General features: G+C 32.8%; 1 protein-coding gene across 1 annotated transcript; it reads left to right on the top strand.

Annotated features, from left to right (window-relative positions):
* Window positions 1-10: 10 nt before the first annotated feature.
* On the top strand, window positions 11-21,095 carry LOC126748694 (isoleucine--tRNA ligase, cytoplasmic). The gene is made up of 8 exons (XM_050458072.1): window positions 11-324; window positions 13,814-14,121; window positions 14,180-14,659; window positions 15,026-15,288; window positions 16,531-16,736; window positions 16,807-17,018; window positions 17,270-18,540; window positions 20,133-21,095. The coding sequence occupies exons 1-8, from the start codon at window positions 173-175 to the stop codon at window positions 20,841-20,843; spliced, it is 3,603 nt and encodes a 1,200-aa protein (XP_050314029.1). The 5' UTR covers window positions 11-172; the 3' UTR covers window positions 20,844-21,095.
* The last annotated feature ends 318 nt before the right edge of the window (window positions 21,096-21,413 follow it).

The raw sequence follows: 21,413 nt of genomic DNA, 5'->3' as shown, positions 1-21,413 counted from the left end.
TAGTGAGGTTATGTTTTCTCCTTTACCATTCCGTGTTTGTACGTTTTGGGGTACGTAAGTTGTGTTGGGTTATTCCAGATGTTCTTGCAACTGGATATGAAAGTGTAAATAAAAGTTACATTATCCTATTGAAGAGGACAGTTCACTTATATATGGTTTGCGAATCCGTAAAATGGCCAGCAATCAAAGTCCCATAACCAACTATCAAGTGCCAAGGGTCCCTGAAACAATAAATTTTCAGACAGAGGAAGAAAAAATTCAGAAATATTGGGATGAAATCAAGGCTTTTGAAACTTGTCTTAAACAATCCAAAGACAAGCCCAGGTTAGTTAACTTGCTGTCTCATAGATATTCATAATCAAAAATCAAAAAAATAAAGGGATAGATAGATGCTGCTTTATTAATTAAAACAAAGCTAAGCTAAAACAGTTTCAATAGAAACATCTAACAATAAGTTACATATTTTATACTTACCTAAACATGACTGTTCATTGTACTTAACTCCTAAAAATAATTCTTGGATCCATCACTAAATTCATCTAATGTATAAAATACATCCTTAAACGAATATGTGTTAACCAATTCCTTTAATTCACTAGATGTTAAATTTCATCTTTCTAAAGAGAGAAGGAGATTTGTTTAAACTCTTCCCTAAATTTTATTTGATATATTGTCCTAATACACATTTTCTATAAAGTTAAGATCCTGTCAAAATAAAATAAATAAGAAAAGCAAGTTAGAACATCCTTCTTAAAATGTGACACCTTAGTTGAGTCTGGATTACTCACATAAGCATATAAGGCGGATAAAGTCAGTTCTCTGAAAAAGATTGTTGACATTATAATATAAACACCCTTTTAATGCCTTTTCTGAGGCATGGTAGTGTATTTATTGGTCTTTAGGAAGAAATCTCTAAATTATTTTGACTTTAGTATATACAGGGTATCCCACTTAAAATGGATACAAGCCAACATCTTCAATGTTTGTTGATTTTGTGGTAGAAGACGGTATCACTATAATGGTGCTCATAGAAGTATATTTTAGTGCAGTTTGATATTTTTCGATTCAAGAGTAAACTACCTTTAGGACAGTATTTATTTTAAATCTATTAAATTATATTGAATCCTCCTTAGCCAAGATACTTAAGTTCTAATTTTGATAAATACTGATTGGTATTCTTCAGGTTGGGAGGCAATTTCCAGCACTATTATCATTGGCTAAATGCATAATTGCCTCTTTTTTGGATGGTGACTTTCTGGCTCTGTTAAAGCAAGCTATAGTTATTCCCATTATTAAACAGGGAGAGGATACCTCTGCTGACTTCAGACCTATATCTCTAATTCCTTCACTCTCTAAAATTGTTGAAAAGCTGCTTAAAAATAGGATGAATGCATTCTTAGAAAAAAAATCTCTCTTAAATAAATCTCAATTTGGTTTTTAGTGTTCCAAGAATACAAGTGGTGCAGTTTTTCATATGTTGGAGAAGCTGTATCATCTCATAGGGTCAAGGTCTTCGACTATGTGTCAAAAAATACTGTTGCAAATATTAGAAATGTATGGCTTTAGAGGTCTGATTTTAAAGTGGTTAAAATCATTTTTATCTGACAGGTGTGAAAGGATTCATTTTGCTGGTTCTGAATTAAAAAAGTTAAAGTGTCACAGTAGGTGTGCCGCAGGGTTCTTTTCTTGGTCCCCTAATATTTTTGATCTATGTAAATGACTGACCATCTGCAGTGAAGCAAGGAGTCTTGCATATAATAGTAATTATGCAATATCAATATCACTGACCTCACATCATGTTGATGATGTGGTTTTTTTACAGTGTGTACGTTGTTTCTAATCATCATTTCAACTAAAACAAGCAAAAGTTAGTAAGCTTTTAGGTCACACTAATAATGTACCTTAATTTCTGAACCTATTATTCAGCACTGAATTGTTGCTGCTTCTGCTAAGTTATAAAAGATATATACTTATTATCCAGTTTTATATCATATTTGTGCTTTTTACAAAGATTGTTCTTATGTATTTTGGAAGAAATTCATTTAAAAATATTAAGTTTACATAAATAATAGTTAATTAAAAAAAATTCTAGCCTGGGTCCTCTCTGTGTTCCTCCTTTTAGTGTTCATCTCAATGTTGTTATTATCACTTAAATTCCTTTAAATAATGCTAAAACTGAGTGGTTGGTGTGTGTGAAAGTTTGAAATAAATTAATTACAATACCAGTATATTTAGCCATCAGACTGTCAAATTGTGAATGCATTCAATATGTTATGGGTCCTAGAAATCTATATATTTTTCCTCCTAAATTTTTGGCATGCCAATGCAAAATTATTGTAAATATTATGGCAGTCCATTAAGGGCTTCCAATTTATCACTTATAACTAGCAAGTAAGGGTTTGAGGATACTTTAAGATTTCCATTTGTATTATATACCGGTGGTGCGTCGCCGAGCGGAACATAGGAAATCCCATGTAAATTTTAAGGAGGTCAATTATTGGCTTCCCTATACATTTTACAGAAAAAATGTAAGGTAACTTTTTGAAGAGACCAATCTGGCAAACCCTCGTGCAAAGTTTCAAAATCAATCTCACAACCATACATTCAAAGTAAGACACATTAACATTACTTTTTTATCTAAACTCTTATTTAATATAACGATGAAGTTAAACCAATACCAATTATTATTATCGATTACTAAAAAAATAATTTTATCATACTTAGAATGTAATTAAACCAATAGCAGTATCTGAAATATATTCAATTTATTTTCCCATCAAGCCTGTCTGGTCCATTTCAACCATTAAACCTATTGTTAGTAAATTCGAGTCCAAAGACATTGTAATAAATAATCGTAATTGTTTAACTCAGAAGATCGAAAATAGATCTGAAAAAAGTGAGAACAATTACTAAACTCTTAATATTTTACTAAGTGTGGAAAAATAAAATAAAATATTCAAATTCAAATATGCTTTATTGTTTGAACAAAATATTGTTATAAACAAAGCTTCACCTAATCCTAAAGAGACAGAGTTACAAATTTAAAATTATATTTAAAAATACAAGTTACAATGACGAATCAAAGTTAAACAGTTAAAATTTACTTTTTAATTTTTTTTTTTGAATTAATAAAATCAACTATATCTAACTTTTCTTAACTAAGTACAGTTCAACATTTAGGGTTAAAACAAACAGGTTAGGAAAAGAGCTAGGTCTCCCTTAATTAATTAAAATCTGATTGTCGTTGAAATATTCAGCCACAGAGTAATAAGCTCGACCACTCAGAAATCTCCTCAAGAGAAACTTGATTGAATTTGATGAGAGATATTGCCCCTCTAATGTCCTCTGGTAGGTGGTTAAAGATTTTTATACCTTCATAAAAAATTGATCTCTTTACCAAGGCAGATGTTGGAATGGGAAGCTGCAAATTATTCCGCTGGCGGGTGACAGATTCTGTAGGACGAACCTGTATTGATGGGAGAAAATAAGGCATGCCACCTCCTATATGTATAGGCAGTAGATTGTAAGAATACCCTCCCTAATAAAATATGGTCGGCATGATTCCCTAGGTGATATCCCGCATATATAACGCACAGCACGTTTCTGTAGAACAAACAACCTCTGTAGAAGATAGTTGCTTGCACTACCCCAAAAGCAGACACCATACCTGAGATGGGACTCAATCAGGGAAAAGTACACGGCTCTCCCAATCCCCATGCCAAGCTCCCGACAGGCCACCCTAACAGCAAAACAACCCGCAGAAACCCTATTGCTGAGACTCCGTATATGGTCCTCAAACTTAAGTTCCTCCCACCAGACCCAAAAACTTATTGTTAGAATAAGGCGGGACAGGGCAGTTAGCAATAAGAATATTATCAAGATTACGGTTATTATTTGTAAAACAAAGTAGTTTGGTCTTCTCTGGATTTAATGATAGTAAATTTGCCCTGAACCACTCATATATAAGTTGAAGATCAGCCAACATGGCTATTCTCAAAGAGTCGGTATCATACCCATGCCAGAGAACGGTGGTGTCGTCAGCAAAGAGCGTGAATTTTTCCTGGATATTAAGTCGGATGAGGTCATTAATATATAGGAGAAAAAGTATTGGTCCCAGTACCGACCCCTGAGGTACTCCCCAGGCAACAGATTGATATTCAGAATACTCCGACCCCACACACACTCTCTGACGACGACCCTTCAGATATGAACAAAACCAACTCGCCGCCAAGCCCCTAAAACCATAGTAGAAGAGCTTCCGCAGCAGAACCTCGTGACTGACGCAGTCGAAGGCTTTCGACAAGTAACAGAACACAGCAGCGGAAACTCCACCACCGTTAATCTGACAGTAGACATCACTCATAAAGTTAAACATTGCGTCATTTGTGTTTTTATTTTCTTGAAAGCCAAACTGAGAACCACTAAGAATAATCTTTGATTTAAAATAAGACATCACACGTTTTTTAACCAATTTTTCAATAATCTTTGAAAGTGTGGACAGAAGGGATATTGGTCTAAAGTTTGATGGTTCAGCGAGGCTGCCCGTCTTATGAATTGGGATAACCTTAGCAGATTTTAGGCAAGCGGGAAAGGTGCCCATAACCCATGATGCATTTATAGCTTCAACAAGGATACTCAGAGAGATGTCCGGCATGTTCAGGAGTATTTTGGCAGATAGGCCATCCTCCCCGACTGAGTTTTTGTTTTTTATAGAAGTTAATACCTCCTTAAGCTCAACCAAGTCTGTAGGTATAAAGAAAAATGATCCTTGAATACTGGTGCTTGATAAATAAGTAAGTGGATCTGTTGTTGGGAAACCCAAATCTTTATGGATTTTATCAGCAATTCCAATAAAAAAGTCATTTATATGACTAGCAGAACATTCAGGGACTGCCATGGAATAATTGCTGTATGATTGACGGATATCATTAACAATCTTCCAGCATTCTTTAGACTTGTTTGTGGCCTTATTTAGGCAATTTGAGTAGAAGGATCTTTTGGCGAGTTTTATTAGTCGCCGATACAAAGACCTATAAGAGTTAAAATATTGATGAAAAGCCGGGCAATTCGTGAACTTTCTTAATGTGTGAAGGGATCTCAAATTTCTACATGAAGTTTTAAGTCCCGTAGTTAACCAGGACTTCTTGTTCTTTTTTGGTCTAATTTTCACCCTGGGAAAAGAGATATCAAAGAGGTTTATCAATTTCCGGTGGAAACACGACAATGGATCCGTCGAATTCAACACGCTTTCCCATCCAGCAGCCACACACTAGTCATGGAATCTGTCGTAGTACCGCCTGCTGAAAATTCGACCGTAGGAGCACTCAGCAGTTTTGGGGCATTTCCCTTCACTGATTTCACAGATCACTGCCTCGTGGTCCGACATACCAGAATTCACAACAGTGCAATCCACCATATGTTCGGGATAATCAGTGCAAACATAGTCAATGGTGCTGGACGAGAACCGTGTGATGCGAGTGGGAGACCTAACATGCATTTGAAGGTTAAATGAACTAAGTAAATTATGGAGGGTCAGTGTTGCAATAGATTTCACATTATAATTCACATTGAAATGACCCGCCAACAGTATGGAGGATGAACATGGGATCATAAGCAGGAGACTTTCCAAGCATAAGCAGAATTCAGAGCTATTAGATAATGGTGACCGATAAATACAAATAATGTATAGGTTTAAATCCTTACAAAAAGATGCAGCAAATTCAAAAACAGATTCCTTTAGAAGATGGTTAAATTTATCAATCTTTTGAAAAGTGCTTTCCGTTAAAAAACTTTTGCCAGCTAAGATCATACATCCTCCATGAGATAATTCAGTTCTACAAAAGCTAGAAATCACTACATAGTTACTAATGTACATCATTTCGTTCACTTTAAACCAATGTTCTGTGAGGAGGATAATATTAGGTTCCTTTAGTTCATTCAAAAGTAGAGAAAGTTCACCTATTTTATTACGGAGAGATTGTACATTTAGTAACATTAACGAGAACTTGGAATTTGGGGCTACCTTGACTTCTTTGGAATCTGAAGGGCCAATAAAAAATTTTCATCTGTGTTGGGAACCTGCATTGATTCCACGCCTGACGGATTTCTGCTTGATGATAGCTGGATGTTGGGATTAAGAGGCACCTCCAGTGAGTGGATCCTACCGTCATTAAGAGCAAGACAGTTCACTAGGTATTCAGCCACCAGCTGTTTAGGAGAAGGTAAGAGCAGAGGTATGAAGATGGCTGTAGGTGCACCTTGAATGCATTTGTGGAGTGTCAGGTTATGGGATGCAATAATGTTATTAAATGTAGGACGATTAGGTAATGGCATTGGGCCAATCAATGCAAGATTCGTATCAATATTCGCTCAAATAGTCTTATTTTTTCTTTAATGCCGCATTCATCTAGCTCTTTGCAGCTTATAGAAGCTTGTGAACAAGTAAACAAAAATACATAGTCGTCTTTGGTAAACCGACGGCAATAGGGTATTTACCCTTGGTGAGCCGTTTTAAAAGTGGAAGATAACCCTGAACATACGAACCCATAACAAGTATATTCTTTCCTACCAGAGATCCCACCAAGTGGGAGCGTCCAGTTTAGAAACTTGACAGATATTGTTGAGGTTCGAGAAACGCTGACGTAACTGTGAGACCTCTATTACATAAGATTCATTGTTCTTTTCTAAAACTTCAATGGTAGTAATCATCTTTCTATTTATTTCAGTCATTTCTTCTATCGATTTTTTTAGGTTTTCTTCCGTCACTTTAAAACTTTGAAGTTTGTCCTTTAGTTCTACTTTCTGAGACTTAAGAAGTGAAATTTCGTTGTATAGTTTCTCAATTGTGTTTTTATTATCGTTATTATGATGATTTGAGTTGGATAATGCAGGCTTTTTGAAGCTAAGTTCGTCTGCGAGTGTTAGTGGGGGAGTATCAGGATCATCAGTTTGAACTTCTGTTTCTGTGTATGACTTAAAAACGGTCTGAGTTCCCAAAGAACATGCTCTAACTTTCTCCGATTGGGAACTTTTTGAAATTTTACCCACAATTAATGTTTGAGTTGAAGTGGAATTACTGTTTGCTAACGTTTGGGTTTCGCACTCCGCATAAGTTTTATCCTCGTACTTTTTAATTAACACATCTTTTTCTTCTAATTGGTTTTGTAATTCCAGAACTTTAGCTTTTAAAGATTCAAGGTCATTCCGAAACTTTGACTCCATCTCAGTTGACTCATCTTCCAATACGGCAGAGTTGCGCTTTAACCGCGTAATGTAATTGTTTTTATGCTCCAGTTCAGCTTGTAGATTTTGTACCATTCCCAGAAAGGTTCTAGAGTCATAATCTTCGTCACTAGTTCTAGATGCCAGATCTCTGCACTCAGTGGAACAGTAGATTAAGTTGTCATTTAAAATTTCGTAGTGTTTAGTTCTTTTCATGCAACTAGGATGGCAGATATTGTTGCAAACTATGCATATCCAATTGGCATTATATGTATTTACAACATTTGAAAACATCTGCCATTGCAGGAAAAAGGACAAAAAGTCTTTAAAATAGTGAGCAAAATTCGCTCCACTAATATTTAATCGGACTAGAATATCGTATTATTAAAGTATTTCGTCAGTACAAAAGAAATTCTAATGTTTTGTATTTGAACAATGGGTACCTTGTGTGTTTATTTTTGTAGTGTCGCATATATTTTTGTATTTTGTTGATTTTACGTAATACAATCTTCAGTAGCACTCAGGAACAAAGACAGGGAGAATACCCTACTTTGAAACACACAATTTAACATAAAATTCAACACTCCAGATTTACTTTAACTTATATAAAAAAACGTTTTAAGAGCGGATCGACGTGATACTCGACGTGACGAAAATAAGTGATAACTTTTTATACAATAACTTTTTTAAAAATAATAGAGAATTACATAAAAACATCAATTAATCAAATGTTCAAACAACCCCCATTAACAGCTAAACAATATCCTAACCGATCATAACATTCATTTTTTTGAAATTCAAATTCAAAACAAATTTATTTATCATGAAGGTAAATAAATAATCATATACAAAATTGTAGCATAATAATATACATATGTTGTACAACCCACCAAATACATGATAAATAGGACCATGCCTCGATTATAGAGAACCGTTTACACAGGTTCATCATAAGAACCTGTGTGGCATAGCCCTTCAAAAACCTTAAAAGTAAAAAGTAAAAAGTAAAAAAAAAGATTTTCTTAATTAATCGAGACATGCATGTGTTGAGTATCATATTTAAGTAAGGCGAACCAGGCGGGGTTCTGGATATGCAGGAAAGGTAAATTAATTAATATTTATAACAATAATAAGTAGACAGCAATAGAAGATCAAGCGGCTCAGCTCTTTTAATTTTTATTGTAGATTAAGTATTGTTTTTTTGAGAATCAAGCAGTTTATTACGAATATATTTTTTATATGCAGTAAACGGAAAACTTTTGCAATTAGCCGGAAGTCTATTCCAAAGTTGAGAGGCGACAAAAACAAAAGATTTTTGAAAATTTGCTGTTCTATGTTGTGGTATTCTAAATAAATTTATAAATCTAGTGTTATGCTCATGAAGAAAATTTGTAAAATTGTTAGCTAAATATAATGGCTCCCTAGTTTTTATAAATTTATACACGAAGGAATACATGTGATATTTGCTACGATTTTTCATATTTAGAATTAAGTTTTTGTTTAAATAAGGAGAAATGTGACTTCTAAATGGAATTTTGTAAGAAAAACGCATACAACAATTCTGAAGTTTTTGTATTGAGTAAGCGGAGTCTTCAGTCAATTAATCCGAATATACCACATCACAATAATCAAATAAGGATAAAACAAGTGTGTTACATAAAAAATATTTAGTTTTAGGAGGTAAATGATTTTTTAAGCCGTAAAGTTTTTTTAAGCGCATGTATGCAATTTTGAGCTTATTCTTTATGTGTTTGAAATGAAATACCGCTATCAATGTATACTCCTAAGTTTTTGACCTCTCATACTACTGGTAGCTGCTCATTACGATTTTTTGCATTTAAAGTTGTTGCTGCATTAAGGGCGTTCTTTCCACCACCTAGAAAAATTACACATGATTTAGACGAATTTAATTTCAAATTATGGTCGCAGGAAAAGTTATCTATATTTTCTAAATCCTTATTAAATTGTTCTTCTATTATGGGTAGAGTTTCACTTGAAAATGAAGTATACAGCTGGGAATCGTCAGCATATTGTTGTAACATTGTTGTGAAATTTTGTATTTACATTCTTGCTTATAAATTATTAAGGTTGTTTCTAGTATATGTAGTATAGGTGTTTTTTACTTTAGTATTAATTTTTTAAGTAGGTTTAGATTATGACAGTTGTTTATGTAAATATTATTGCTTTGTAAAATTTACAGTTAATGGGGTTTTCCCGTATTATAAATAAATAAATAAATAAACATTGAGTACTTTATGCAGGATTTCATATCTGCAACATACAATGAAAAAAGCAACGGCCCGAAAATAGAACCCTGGGGAACACCGGTAGATACAGGATAAAAACTTGATTTTTCAGTTGTAGAAGCCTTGTTGATTACTACGCAATTCGCTCTATTATTAAGATATGACTTAAAGAAATCAATCGCGTTGTTCGAAAAACCAAAATAATAAAGCTTTGCTAATAAGATTTCATGGTTTAAAGTATCGAAAGCTCTACTAAAATCCAATAATCCGAGACATGTTATTTCCTTTTTTTCCTCATTTATCCTACAGTTATTAAGAAGGTGTGCTAGATTCGTGGTAGTGCTAAAGTTATTTCCAAAACCCGATTGGCAGTCCGGGATGATATTATAAAAATCAACAAAGCTGCATATTTGTTGGTGCACAAACCTTTCTAAAATATTGGATACCAGAGGCAGTATACTAATGGGTCTGAGGTCTTTAAACCCTTTTGGATCAGCTACCTTTGCTAGAGGTTTCAAAATAGCTTTTTTCCAAATTGTAGGATAAAAATATTGTAATAAGCAGCTATTTAAAATATTTAATAATGATTTTGTAAGATATGGTAGGCACATTTCTAGATCTTGTAAGCCTATGGGGTCTTCACCTATTGCATTACAGTGTATTGTTTTAATGATTTTAATTAATGTTGGCTCATCCAATTGTGTAAAATTTAGGTAAGACCTTGTGTTAAAATACCTATTAGCTTTATAAAAATTAAGTTTTTCATTTGAAGTTGTATCAGCTGCGGTATTTAAACCTGAAAAATAGTTCCTAAGAGCAGTTGCATTTAAAAACTTGTCTGGTAAGCCAGAATGCCTCTTACAGCCAAGGTTTAATTTTCTTGCAGCATTCCAAAATTCTCTTCCATGCTTTTGTGTCATTGTGTTGAAATAGGTGATTTTTTCCCTCGCAACAGCATGCTTAGCGAAATTCCTTAATTGCCTATAGTACTGGAGGTGTGCTTCAGTTTTTTGTTCTAAATATCTACGATGAGCCTTATCTCTTTCTTTCATAAGAAATTTAATATTATTTGTAATCCACGGCGTAAACGGTTTTTCTTTTACCTTTTTGGATAATAGCGGAACATGTTTATTTATTAAAAATAATATATTCCTTTTAAATATGTCAATCTATATCTTGGGTATAATATATATTATCCCATGGTAGCTGTTCTGCGTCTAAGTTAAACTGATCGCGATTTATATTATTATAATTTCTATACTGGATGTATTTAACAGTATCACGTCCCTTGGCAAAATCCAAAACAGTATATACCATATTGTGGTCTGAAATGTCTGGCGAAATACTTACTGAACCTGATTTTTTTATGATTGATGATTGGTTTGTTATAATAACATCAATGAGGCTAAAACTGTTTGTTTGTTTGTTTGTTTTAGGTTAAAAATTTCTAAGAGTCTTTCAAGTTTTTTTTTTTTTTTGGAATGTTGTTTTAAAAAGTCAATGTTAATATCTCCAACAAAGATAACCTGATCGTAAAATGGCAAGGATAAGCTACATATTTCCTCTAACCAATCAATAAAATGATCCGCATTAGGTGAAGGCGGACGATATACAGTTGTAAACATAATTGATCTTTTATTTATATTAAGTTTAATGCTAGCATATTCAAAATCAGCTAAAATTACATTAAAATATATATTTTCATTTTTATATTTGTTTTTAATGTATATCCCTACGCCTCCACCCCTTCCTACTCGTTCCCTCCTAAGAAGTTTGTATCCAGGAATTTCGAAGCTACTGCTATCATGCTCAGGAGTTAACCACGTTTCTGACAGTCCCAAAATGTCAAAGTCGTAATCGGACACATACTTTGAAAATTCGTCAAATCCGGTATTCATCGATCGAATATTAGAATGCGCAACAGTAAAATTCATACCTACCCTCTTATAATCTTGATTAATCAAATTATCTTGCTGATTAACTGCTCGTATTGCTGTATTAACCGCCATCACCCCATAAAAAATATCCTGACCCACGCACATCCACCCACCCCCTTCGCCATGACACTAAAACTAACAGATATTTAATACAAACTATCAACCATACATTCTCAAAACATAAATTTAATTGAAACAAAACGCATATCACAACAGCAGCACTCACTATGCTTTGACTAAACATTATTGCATAGGTGCACTTTGGCCTATTTAAATAATATTCACAAGATATAAGATTACATCTTTGAGATTTAAATACATCAAAAAGAAAATTATTAAATGAAATGATCACATTGGATCTTGTGTCGTAACTTAGAACCAGAAGTTATTTTTTAACTAAACTAATTTATAATTGTAATTTAAGATGAAAATAATTATAATTAATCAGTGTTATATAAATATACACACTAAACTTATATACATAACTGTGATTAGAAAAACTGGATATGAAAGACAAAAGTTCATAAGCTTTAATCATTATATTATTATAATTTTAATAGAGTGAGAGAAAAAAAGATATACAATATAGGTCTTGTTCTTCACATCTGTATAGACCCAATTACTCAAACACCGAAGATTGAGAATCTTGATACTACAAACTAAATAACTAATAACCCAAAAAATAAATGATACACAGAGAGCGTAAGTTTTTAGAAAAGCATTTTGAAAGGAAAATAATATAATATGGAGTTTCCTGATATAAACAACATAAAAAATGCAAGATACATGAACTGAAAAAAAATTAAAACAAAAACCAAAAAAAAAAGAAAATCACAATAAACCGGAAAAAAACACCATATTCAAGTTGTTAACTTTCTTTGATCAATTCAACACATTTAGATTTTGAACCTAAGTTAAAAATAAAAACCCTTACATTAGTAATTACGCGGGTCCTGATTGTTGTTGTTCTTCCTCGTAAGTTCATCCAGTTTGTCTTCAGAATTTATTAGCACTTTAACACCTTTATGCACAACAAACACTTGCCACCCTTTGGTCCAGCAGGAGTTTTTATATTGAACTTGAACTTTTTTTAACAAACTATGCTAAGAAACCGTAATTTTATTACATTCTAACGAAATAGCATTTTGTAAGTGGTTTAGATTCTCAAATTTTACACTTTTATAAATTACACTTTTTAAATGACCCCACAAAAAGAAGTCATCAGGTGACCTGGCTGGCCAAAGTATCCGGTACTGTGGACCAATAATATTGCCGTTAAAAGCATTTTCTAAGCACTCTCTAACCAACCATACGGGCATTATGGGCCGGGCAACCATCCATCTGGTACCACATCATTTGATCTTCCTGAACAACTTCTTCCAAGGCGGGTCCAATTTGATTTTGAAAAAAGTCCAAATAGGTTTCAGCTGTTAGGTGATAGTTCATAAAAAAGGGTCCAATGATATGGTGTCCGATAATTCCTAGGAATACATTTGTTTTTTGGGGATATTGTGTCCGAGTATGAACAAAGCGATGTTCATTTTCTTGGCTCCAATACCGGCAATTGAACATTTGGTTCATTGTTGAGGGTAAATGTACTTTCATCGGTAAAACAAATATTTCTTAAAAAAATCCTATCATTATTTGCTCTTTTCATCATTTCAAAACAAAATGCCATTCTTCGCTTTTCATCTCTTTCGTGCGGCTCTTGATGTTTTTCGAATTTATACGAATAATATTTGTGTTTTTTTAAAGTGCGCAATACAGTTGTATGATGTTTTTTTACCTCTTGCCCAAGAACCCTCATACTAACCATCTTGTTTTCCTCCACACTCAGTAGAATATTTAAGATCTCTGTTCTCTCTTTCTTCGGCTCTATTTTCGATATCCTGAGTTGAACATTTACAATTATTTATTACGGTACCTTTGGACCTGAACTTATTGACAATACGTTTAATAGTTGAAATGGACGGAATGGGCTTGGTGGGGAAATAAACTGAAAACATTTCAGATACTGCTCTAAAACTGTTTCCCGCATAATGCCAGTTAATTATGGCTATTTTTTCGTCGATTGAATAATTCATACTTGTTTTCAAATATCGACTGTCACTGATTTATTGACACTTTTCCTCACGTCAGTGACAATATTCATTTTACTGGTGCCCGTTTGGTTTTACCTGAACCGAAAATTTGCTAATTTTGCATTTACATTTAATTGAATAATTCAAGATACGCTTATTAAAATTTTTTGAAACTTTCCTATGTTCCGTTCGGCGACGCACCACCCGGTATGTTATTTAATAAAATATTTCATTATAAAGAAAACCAGATTTTTTTTGTTACTTTCTCAATTCATTTAATTTTAACAGCGCAGGAGGAGTAAATTTCAACTTCTGAGTTAAATTTTAGATTCACCTTCTATGATGGTCCTCCATTTGCCACAGGTCTACCCCACTATGGCCATATTCTTGCTGGTACTATAAAAGATGTAATAACACGATATGCCCACCAACAAGGCTATCACGTCGAGAGACGATTCGGTTGGGATACCCATGGTCTTCCAGTAGAGTTTGAAATTGACAAAAAACTTAATATTAAAGGACCTGAAGATGTAATGAAAATGGGTATTGCTAATTATAATGATGCTTGTAGGCAAATCGTTACAAGATACAGTAAGGACTGGGAGTTTATCATTAGCAGACTCGGTAGATGGATTGGTAGGTGTGCTTCAGAGCTAAGTTTGCATTTTATTAACTTATGTTTAATTTTAATTAGATTTTGAGAATGATTATAAAACTTTGTATCCTTGGTTTATGGAATCGGTTTGGTGGGTCTTTCAACAACTTTATCAAAAAGGGCTAGTTTATAAAGGAAATAAAGTGATGCCCTATTCCACTGCCTGCAACACCCCGCTCTCCAATTTTGAATCTAGTCAAAACTATAAGGAGGTAGTTGATCCAGCTGTGACTGTAAGCTTACCAATCATTGGCGATAAAGATAATACGGCAATCCTTGTGTGGACAACTACTCCCTGGACATTACCCTGCAATATGGCAGCTTGTGTCCATCCATTATTGGAATATGTTAAGTTTAAGCAGCTCTCAACTGGAAAGATGTTTATTATGATGGAATGTAGAGTTGACAGCATTTTTCAAGAAGGAGACTATGAGATTCTTGAGAAATTTCTTGGTAAAAAGTTGGAGGGTACTAAATATCAACCATTGTTTCCGTACTTCAAAGAATATGCTGAAAGAGGTAAGTACAAAATTCAATAACCAGTTTCTGTAATACAGATATCTGTTTACTTAGTTATTTTACTTGAAATTATATGTTATATTGTTAAATTCATTTGGTACAACAACTATGATAAACAAACCACAAATAAGACAATAGGATGTGAAATTGACACCAAATGGGCTTTTCGAAACTGTTATTTAAACCCAGCAAAGCTTTTGAAAATTTAAAGTTTCTAAATGGTAACTGTACAATTTGAGGGAAAATTCTGTAAAACATTTTTATTCCAGTTCTTATCATCCATATTCTTTTAGTTCTAGTATTAAAAATTATAGTTCTCACTACATATAATCTGCCACATCTACATTTGATTTTTTATTCTTTTAGGTGCTTTTCGAGTTTTAGTTGATGAATATGTAACATCTGAGTCAGGTACTGGTATAGTTCACCAAGCTCCTTATTTTGGAGAGGATGATTACCGTGTATGCCTAGCAGCTGGAGTCATAACAAAGGACATGGAACCCATCTCTCTCTTAGACGACTCTGGAAGATTTATTAATTCGGATTTTGAGGGGCTGTACATTAAAGATGCTGATAAGCAGATTATTCAACATTTAAAAACTCAGGACAGACTGGTTCATTTATCCCAGGTAAGATTGTCGATGTTCAAATATATATTTATTTGAAATCTGCCACTTAGTATTTTATCTAAAAGAAAATGAAAATATTATAATGTAGCAGATGAGTGTTACGTTGAATGTCTATCGGAGTTATATATTTATTATTATATTTATTAGTTATATAATATTTCATGCGTACTACAAGTAGGGGGGTGTGTGTATAATCATTTTACCAAATATATACAACTAATAAATTATTAATCTGTTCTCGTGTTCGTGATAATAAAATACGTTATAACCAGTTAACTGAAGCTTTGAATGGAGTGGAGGCATATATGTAATGGCAATAAACCTTAGATGTAGACCATTGGGATAATAAAGTCTTCAAACAGCATTTATAAATAAATAAAATGTCAATTGAGAAACCATCTTCCTTTATCCTATCATAAATATCAGGTATCCTTGTGTCCACTAAACTTGTTAATAATACCACATGTCGCATAGTTACCGTATTTTTAAATTAGAGGAAAATGTTTATTATTAATTTATTTATTACATACAGTGGTAGACAAAATAATAGCAGTATGTGCACAACGAAAAGAAAAATGTATCTTTATTGGGAAATTATAAGTAAAGCAAATATATTTTTATGTGGTTGAAATACACAATAACATAGTATATGTTAATATTAATAAATAACAATAACTAAAAAATTAAAAAATATATCTTTTATTGTATGGTCATAATAATAGCAGTGTTCAAAGAAAAAAAATTAAAAAAAAAACTATTTTAGAAAAATCAAAAAAGTACTTTTACAATTTATATAACACTTTAATAATTTATGGTAAAGCCTTTGCTTGCAATTACTGCTTCACATCGTCGTGGCATAGACTTTACGGCATCTCGATACCGGGATGCTATGCCAGGAATTGCTACTAACTGTTCGAGTTCTTTTTTTTATTATTCCTTGTATTTGGGAATATGATTTTCCCTGAGCGCGTAGTGTTTTTTTTAAATATTTATTTATTATTTCACGCTTTTCTTGAGAACAATGCTTGTTTCTACCCATCTTTCTAAATAAAAGGTTATTTTCAAAGATCATGACCACAATGTGAAGTATATCAAACATACCAGTAGATTAGAAAAACTCATCAAATTCTTAAAGCATCCAGTAACAAATAAATACTGCTATTATTTTGACGACAACTGTATGTAAAACCATCAGTAGTGTTCATGCTTTATATTTATGTATAGCTCATCCGTCTGTTGTAGATCAAGCATAGTTATCCATTTTGCTGGCGTTCTGACACGCCCTTGATTTACAGAGCCGTTCCATCATGGTTTGTAAGGGTTGAACATATGCGACAAGAGTTGCTTGACGCCACAGCTGAAACTTATTGGGTGCCAGAAACCATAAAAGAAAAGAGGTTTGGCAACTGGCTAAAAGAAGCTCGAGATTGGGCTGTAAGCAGAAATAGGTAAGGCTGTTAAATTACTTGTATTTAATAAATGCATAAACACTAATAATACCACATAATTTCTGTGCAGATATTGGGGTACGCCAATTCCAATTTGGATGTCTGCATCTGGAGACGAAATAAGATGCATTGGAAGTATTGCAGAACTGGAAAAGCTCACTGGGCAAAAGGTCACAGATCTACATAGAGAAAGCATTGATCACTTAGAAATTCCTAGCCTAAAACCTGGCAATCCCCCATTAAAGAGAGTCCCCGAAGTTTTTGATTGTTGGTTTGAGTCAGGTAAGGTTGAACATATTAAAACAGATGTTTTTAAACTTCTTTTTGGGTAACAAAAATAAGTTTTGCTTGATTCATAGAGTATTGAGGCTTATTTCAGTTTTTTTAAATTGTTAGTTTCTTTACAAACGATTTATAAAATTCTAATTTAAAAAAATAAGTGAATATGTATAAAATAACTAAAATATTTACAAAATTACTCATTACATTTCTAACTACATTTCTACTAAAAATATATTTTGTTTTAAATTTAGGATCGATGCCTTTCGCACAGCAACACTATCCATTTGAGAATGCAAAACAATTTGAAGAAAATTTTCCCGCAGATTTTATAGCTGAGGGTATTGACCAAACAAGAGGGTGGTTCTATACCTTAACTGTAATATCCACAGCCCTTTTTGGCAAGGCGCCATACAAAAATTTAGTAGTCAACGGCCTAATATTAGCAAGTGACGGGCAGAAAATGTCCAAGAGAAAGAAAAACTATCCTGATCCTTTAACTGTTGTTAATACATATGGAGCCGATGCGTTAAGGCTCTATTTGATTAGTAGCCCTGTTGTAAGAGCAGAGAATTTAAAATTTAAGGAGTCAGGTGTCCGCGATATTGTGAAGGATGTATTTTTACCGTGGTACAATGCATTTAGGTTTTTAATGCAGAATATTGAAATTTTCGTCGAAGAACATAAGAAACCTTTTTATTATGACCCTTCGTTTGCGAAGAGTGATAACATTATGGACAAGTGGATTCTTTCATTTACTCAATCGCTACTAGAATTCACTCAGAAGGAAATGAAACTTTACCATCTATACACAGTTGTACCAAGGCTGACAAAGTTTATTGATTACTTGACCAACTGGTATGTTCGAATGAATAGGAAAAGGCTAAAGGGAGAAGGTGGTGAAGCCGATGCTTTAGTTGCCCTTAATACGTTGTTTAATGTGCTCGACAATATCGTAAGAATGATGGCTCCTTTCGCTCCATTTATATCAGAAAATATGTACCAATACATGAAAACAATTGCCCGCAATGCTAAAACAGAAAGTGTACATATGGCCATGTATCCTTCTGCAGATAGGTCTTTGATTGATGTTAATATAGAAAGAGCAGTAGCTCGGATGCAAAGCATTATTGAGCTTGGTAGGGTCATTAGAGACAGAAAAACTATACCCATTAAGTATCCACTACCTGAGGTGATTGTAGTTCATCAAGATCCAAAGCACATTGAAGATGTTCTTTCTCTGAAAGATTACATTCTTTCTGAATTAAATGTACGCAAAATCTCTACTACTACTGACAAGAGTAAATTTGGCATAACATTGAGAGCAATGCCGGACCACAAGGTACTTGGCCTAAGGCTAAAACAGGAGTTTAAGGCCGTTACTGAAGTCATTAAAGCCCTTACTGATAGTGAAATCAATGAAATGGTTACCAAGGGTTATAGGGATATCTGTGGACAGCGCATTGATGTTAATGAGATCAAGTTAGTTTTTACTTCTGACAAGATGATTTCTCAACAATATGAGGTAATATATAGTTTATTTTAAATTTGTTATTGTACTTAGGAATGTTGTTTTTTGTATTTTGTTTTTATATAAGCGTTATATTGATAGTTTTTTGAGGTAAATAACACAAAGGAGAAAAAAAATTATGTGAACTTTGTCACATGTAATTTAAGGCTTATTGGGTACAAACTGGAATTATGAAGTTCTTCTAATAAAATTATTATTCTCCTTTATTTCTCATTTCATGCAGTGTTTGATTCGTGAACTCGTATCTTTTCTTAAAATACGTAATAAACTGAGTTTATACATGGTACTCATTTTAAATTTTTAATAATAAACTATTGAGCAGTATAGGTCCAGTCTTACAATTTTTATTATTTATATTTCTTAGAGGAAGCTTACATTTTATCTTTTGGGGAGAAGCAATATATGGGTAGCCAAAAGTTTAAAAAATGGCAATTTAAATGAATTTCGTAAATGTTCAAATTTAAATAGTAACACCAGGCATAAACTTGGTGAAGGTCTAGGGAAGTTCCAAATTAATTCATTAATTTTTCTTTAAGAAATGCGTTCACTAGTGTAAAAAAGCGTGTCTTTTATTTAAACAAAAATCATAACTTATGTAGAATATTTTGAGTAGATTTGTTACTGTATATTCGTAAGCAGATAATAATTGTTGGCAATATGAAAAAAATAATAATAAGCCTTTATGTTCCTCAGGGAAGATATCCCAATAACAGAAAATTGTTAATAATATAAAAAATAATTTTACTCAACAGAAAAGAGAACAGAAAGAGAGAAAGAATAATATATCTAAAACAAAAGAAAACAGTAGATACGTAAATTCAAGATTAGGCTCTAATTATGAACGCATACATGGTTATATGGTTTTCTACGTCAACATACGCTATAAATGCCCCCCTAGAGAATGGCGCAAACGTCAAGTTTTCACATTTACTGTGGCTCGCAAATCGGTGACAACTGTATTATCATTTTTCTAGAATGACCCTTTTTGTCATTAATAAAGCCAAGAACTTGATGGGTCAGTGAATATATTACTTTCAGAGTTTAATACATATGCTTTATAATCGTTACGTGTTTACGGTTTAATAAGACGTCTAATTTATACTTTTGTATAAAAAACGGTTGACAAATTGATATATATGAATGAACTATATGATATAACTAAGAATAGTAATGGAATATTGCAACTAACGAAGACATTTTGTGTGTTATAGAATCATATATATTATAATAATTTTGCTTGTAATACGAAATATAAGAAACAAAGTTAGAAGAAGCTTGTATTTGAAGTGGACGCCACATTTCGAAAAACTCTAAACTAACTTAAAAAAAAAAACATTGAATTTTAACTTAGTGTCTTTATACCAACTTTTTATGGCATGCTGGGTGATAACTAATCTTATTATTAAACGAGCCCTTGACGCCAAATGTAGATATCTTTTTTAAGGGTAGCTTGGTTTTGAGATCTTTTACTATGTTATTCAGGATATATATTTTACTCATATACTTAACTTATCATTATATTTTAATATTTAACCACCTACTTCGTTAGTATTTGCATACTAGCTTAACGAAAATATTTATTTTAGGTAAATAGTGATAACGACGTTCTGATTCTTATGGACGTTACTCCAGATGAATCTATGCAAGACGAAGGAACTGCCAGAGAAATCATTAACCGCATTCAGAAATTGAGGAAGAAGGCGCATCTGGTTCCCACAGATGAAATTGTGGTTTTCTATGAATCTGAGGGTGATATAGACCGTATTGCTAAAGAATATAAGGGGTTCATTGAAGGGACAATTAAAGCAACTTTGGAGCCCTTGGCTAATAAAAACTCAAACTCTTTTATTATTCAGGAAAATCAAACGCTTAAAGATTGTAAAATTTGTATTGCTTTGGGAAAACCTGTATTACTGCCACAATGCAAATGGGTAAATGTGCAGGTTGTCGGATTAAAAACCAAGTATTGTAATGGTGCTACGAAGGGACTCGTACTTTTAGAATATAATAACGAGGACATTACTATAGAACAATTCCGACATGAAATTAGCACTTTGTTTGGTATTGAAGACTTTGATTTAGTATTTTTAGATAAAAATATTTTGTCTACAAAAGATTTACTTAATGCAAAAGGAAATACTATATTTGTCACTCCCCAGGGAAAGACTGTCGAAACTCCAGCACCTACTTTACAACCTTTTTGTTCATTTTCAACAATTAATACTGAAGGAGTTATAAAAACAATCATTAATGAAAATCCTCTTGGAGAAAGAACCATTTTTTGGAAGAATCAATAAAATGTAGTGAAGACCCGAGTCTTCCCTCTCGATCTGTAAACGATTGGTAAAGTATTATTTTAACTTATTCATTCTTGTTTTAATATGAAATTTGTTAATCGACCAGAAGTTATTTATTTCGTTATGCTTTCAAAAACTTGTTTATTCTCATTTGACCAAAAATGTTGACTTTTAAAAGTTCCTAAACGTTTTTTGAACGTTTGGTATTTTGTTACATTTGTCAAGTTAATAAATAAATAAAATTTCAGTAGAGTAATTTGTTTCTGTTCAATCTGATTCTACTCTTGATTTCGTAACAATTGTGATAATTTCCCAACCATCTTAAAGTTAAGGTTCTTGCTAACGAAATTTTTTGGTGTATAGTTTAAATAATACTCGATAGTTAACATTTTTTGTATCATAATAAATAAAATTAAAAAAAATGCGAAGGTATATAATTAAAAAAAAATTAAGTTTTCGAATAAAACTTAAAATAAGATCTTAAATACTGTCATGTGTAGCGATTGAAATAATTTTTATATAAATGTTTGTTAGCCATACAGGGCGGTCCATCAAAAACCCACTGCAAAG

Source organism: Anthonomus grandis, chromosome 22 (assembly GCF_022605725.1).
Source record: "Anthonomus grandis grandis chromosome 22, icAntGran1.3, whole genome shotgun sequence".
Taxonomy (NCBI): Eukaryota; Metazoa; Arthropoda; class Insecta; order Coleoptera; family Curculionidae; genus Anthonomus; species Anthonomus grandis.
Note: the sequence above shows the minus strand (reverse complement) of the source record. Positions and strands in the feature narration are given on the sequence as shown.

What these genes read in the sequence shown, in the direction of transcription:
- LOC126748694 (XM_050458072.1), top strand. Translation starts at nt 173, where the DNA reads ATGGCCAGCAATCAAAGTCCCATAACCAACTATCAAGTGCCAAGGGTC. An exon ending in CAGACTCGGTAGATGGATTG is followed by an intron (nt 14,122 to 14,179) that starts GTAGGTGTGCTT and finishes AATTTTAATTAG; the next exon opens with ATTTTGAGAATGATTATAAA. An exon ending in TGATTTCTCAACAATATGAG is followed by an intron (nt 18,541 to 20,132) that starts GTAATATATAGT and finishes TATTTATTTTAG; the next exon opens with GTAAATAGTGATAACGACGT.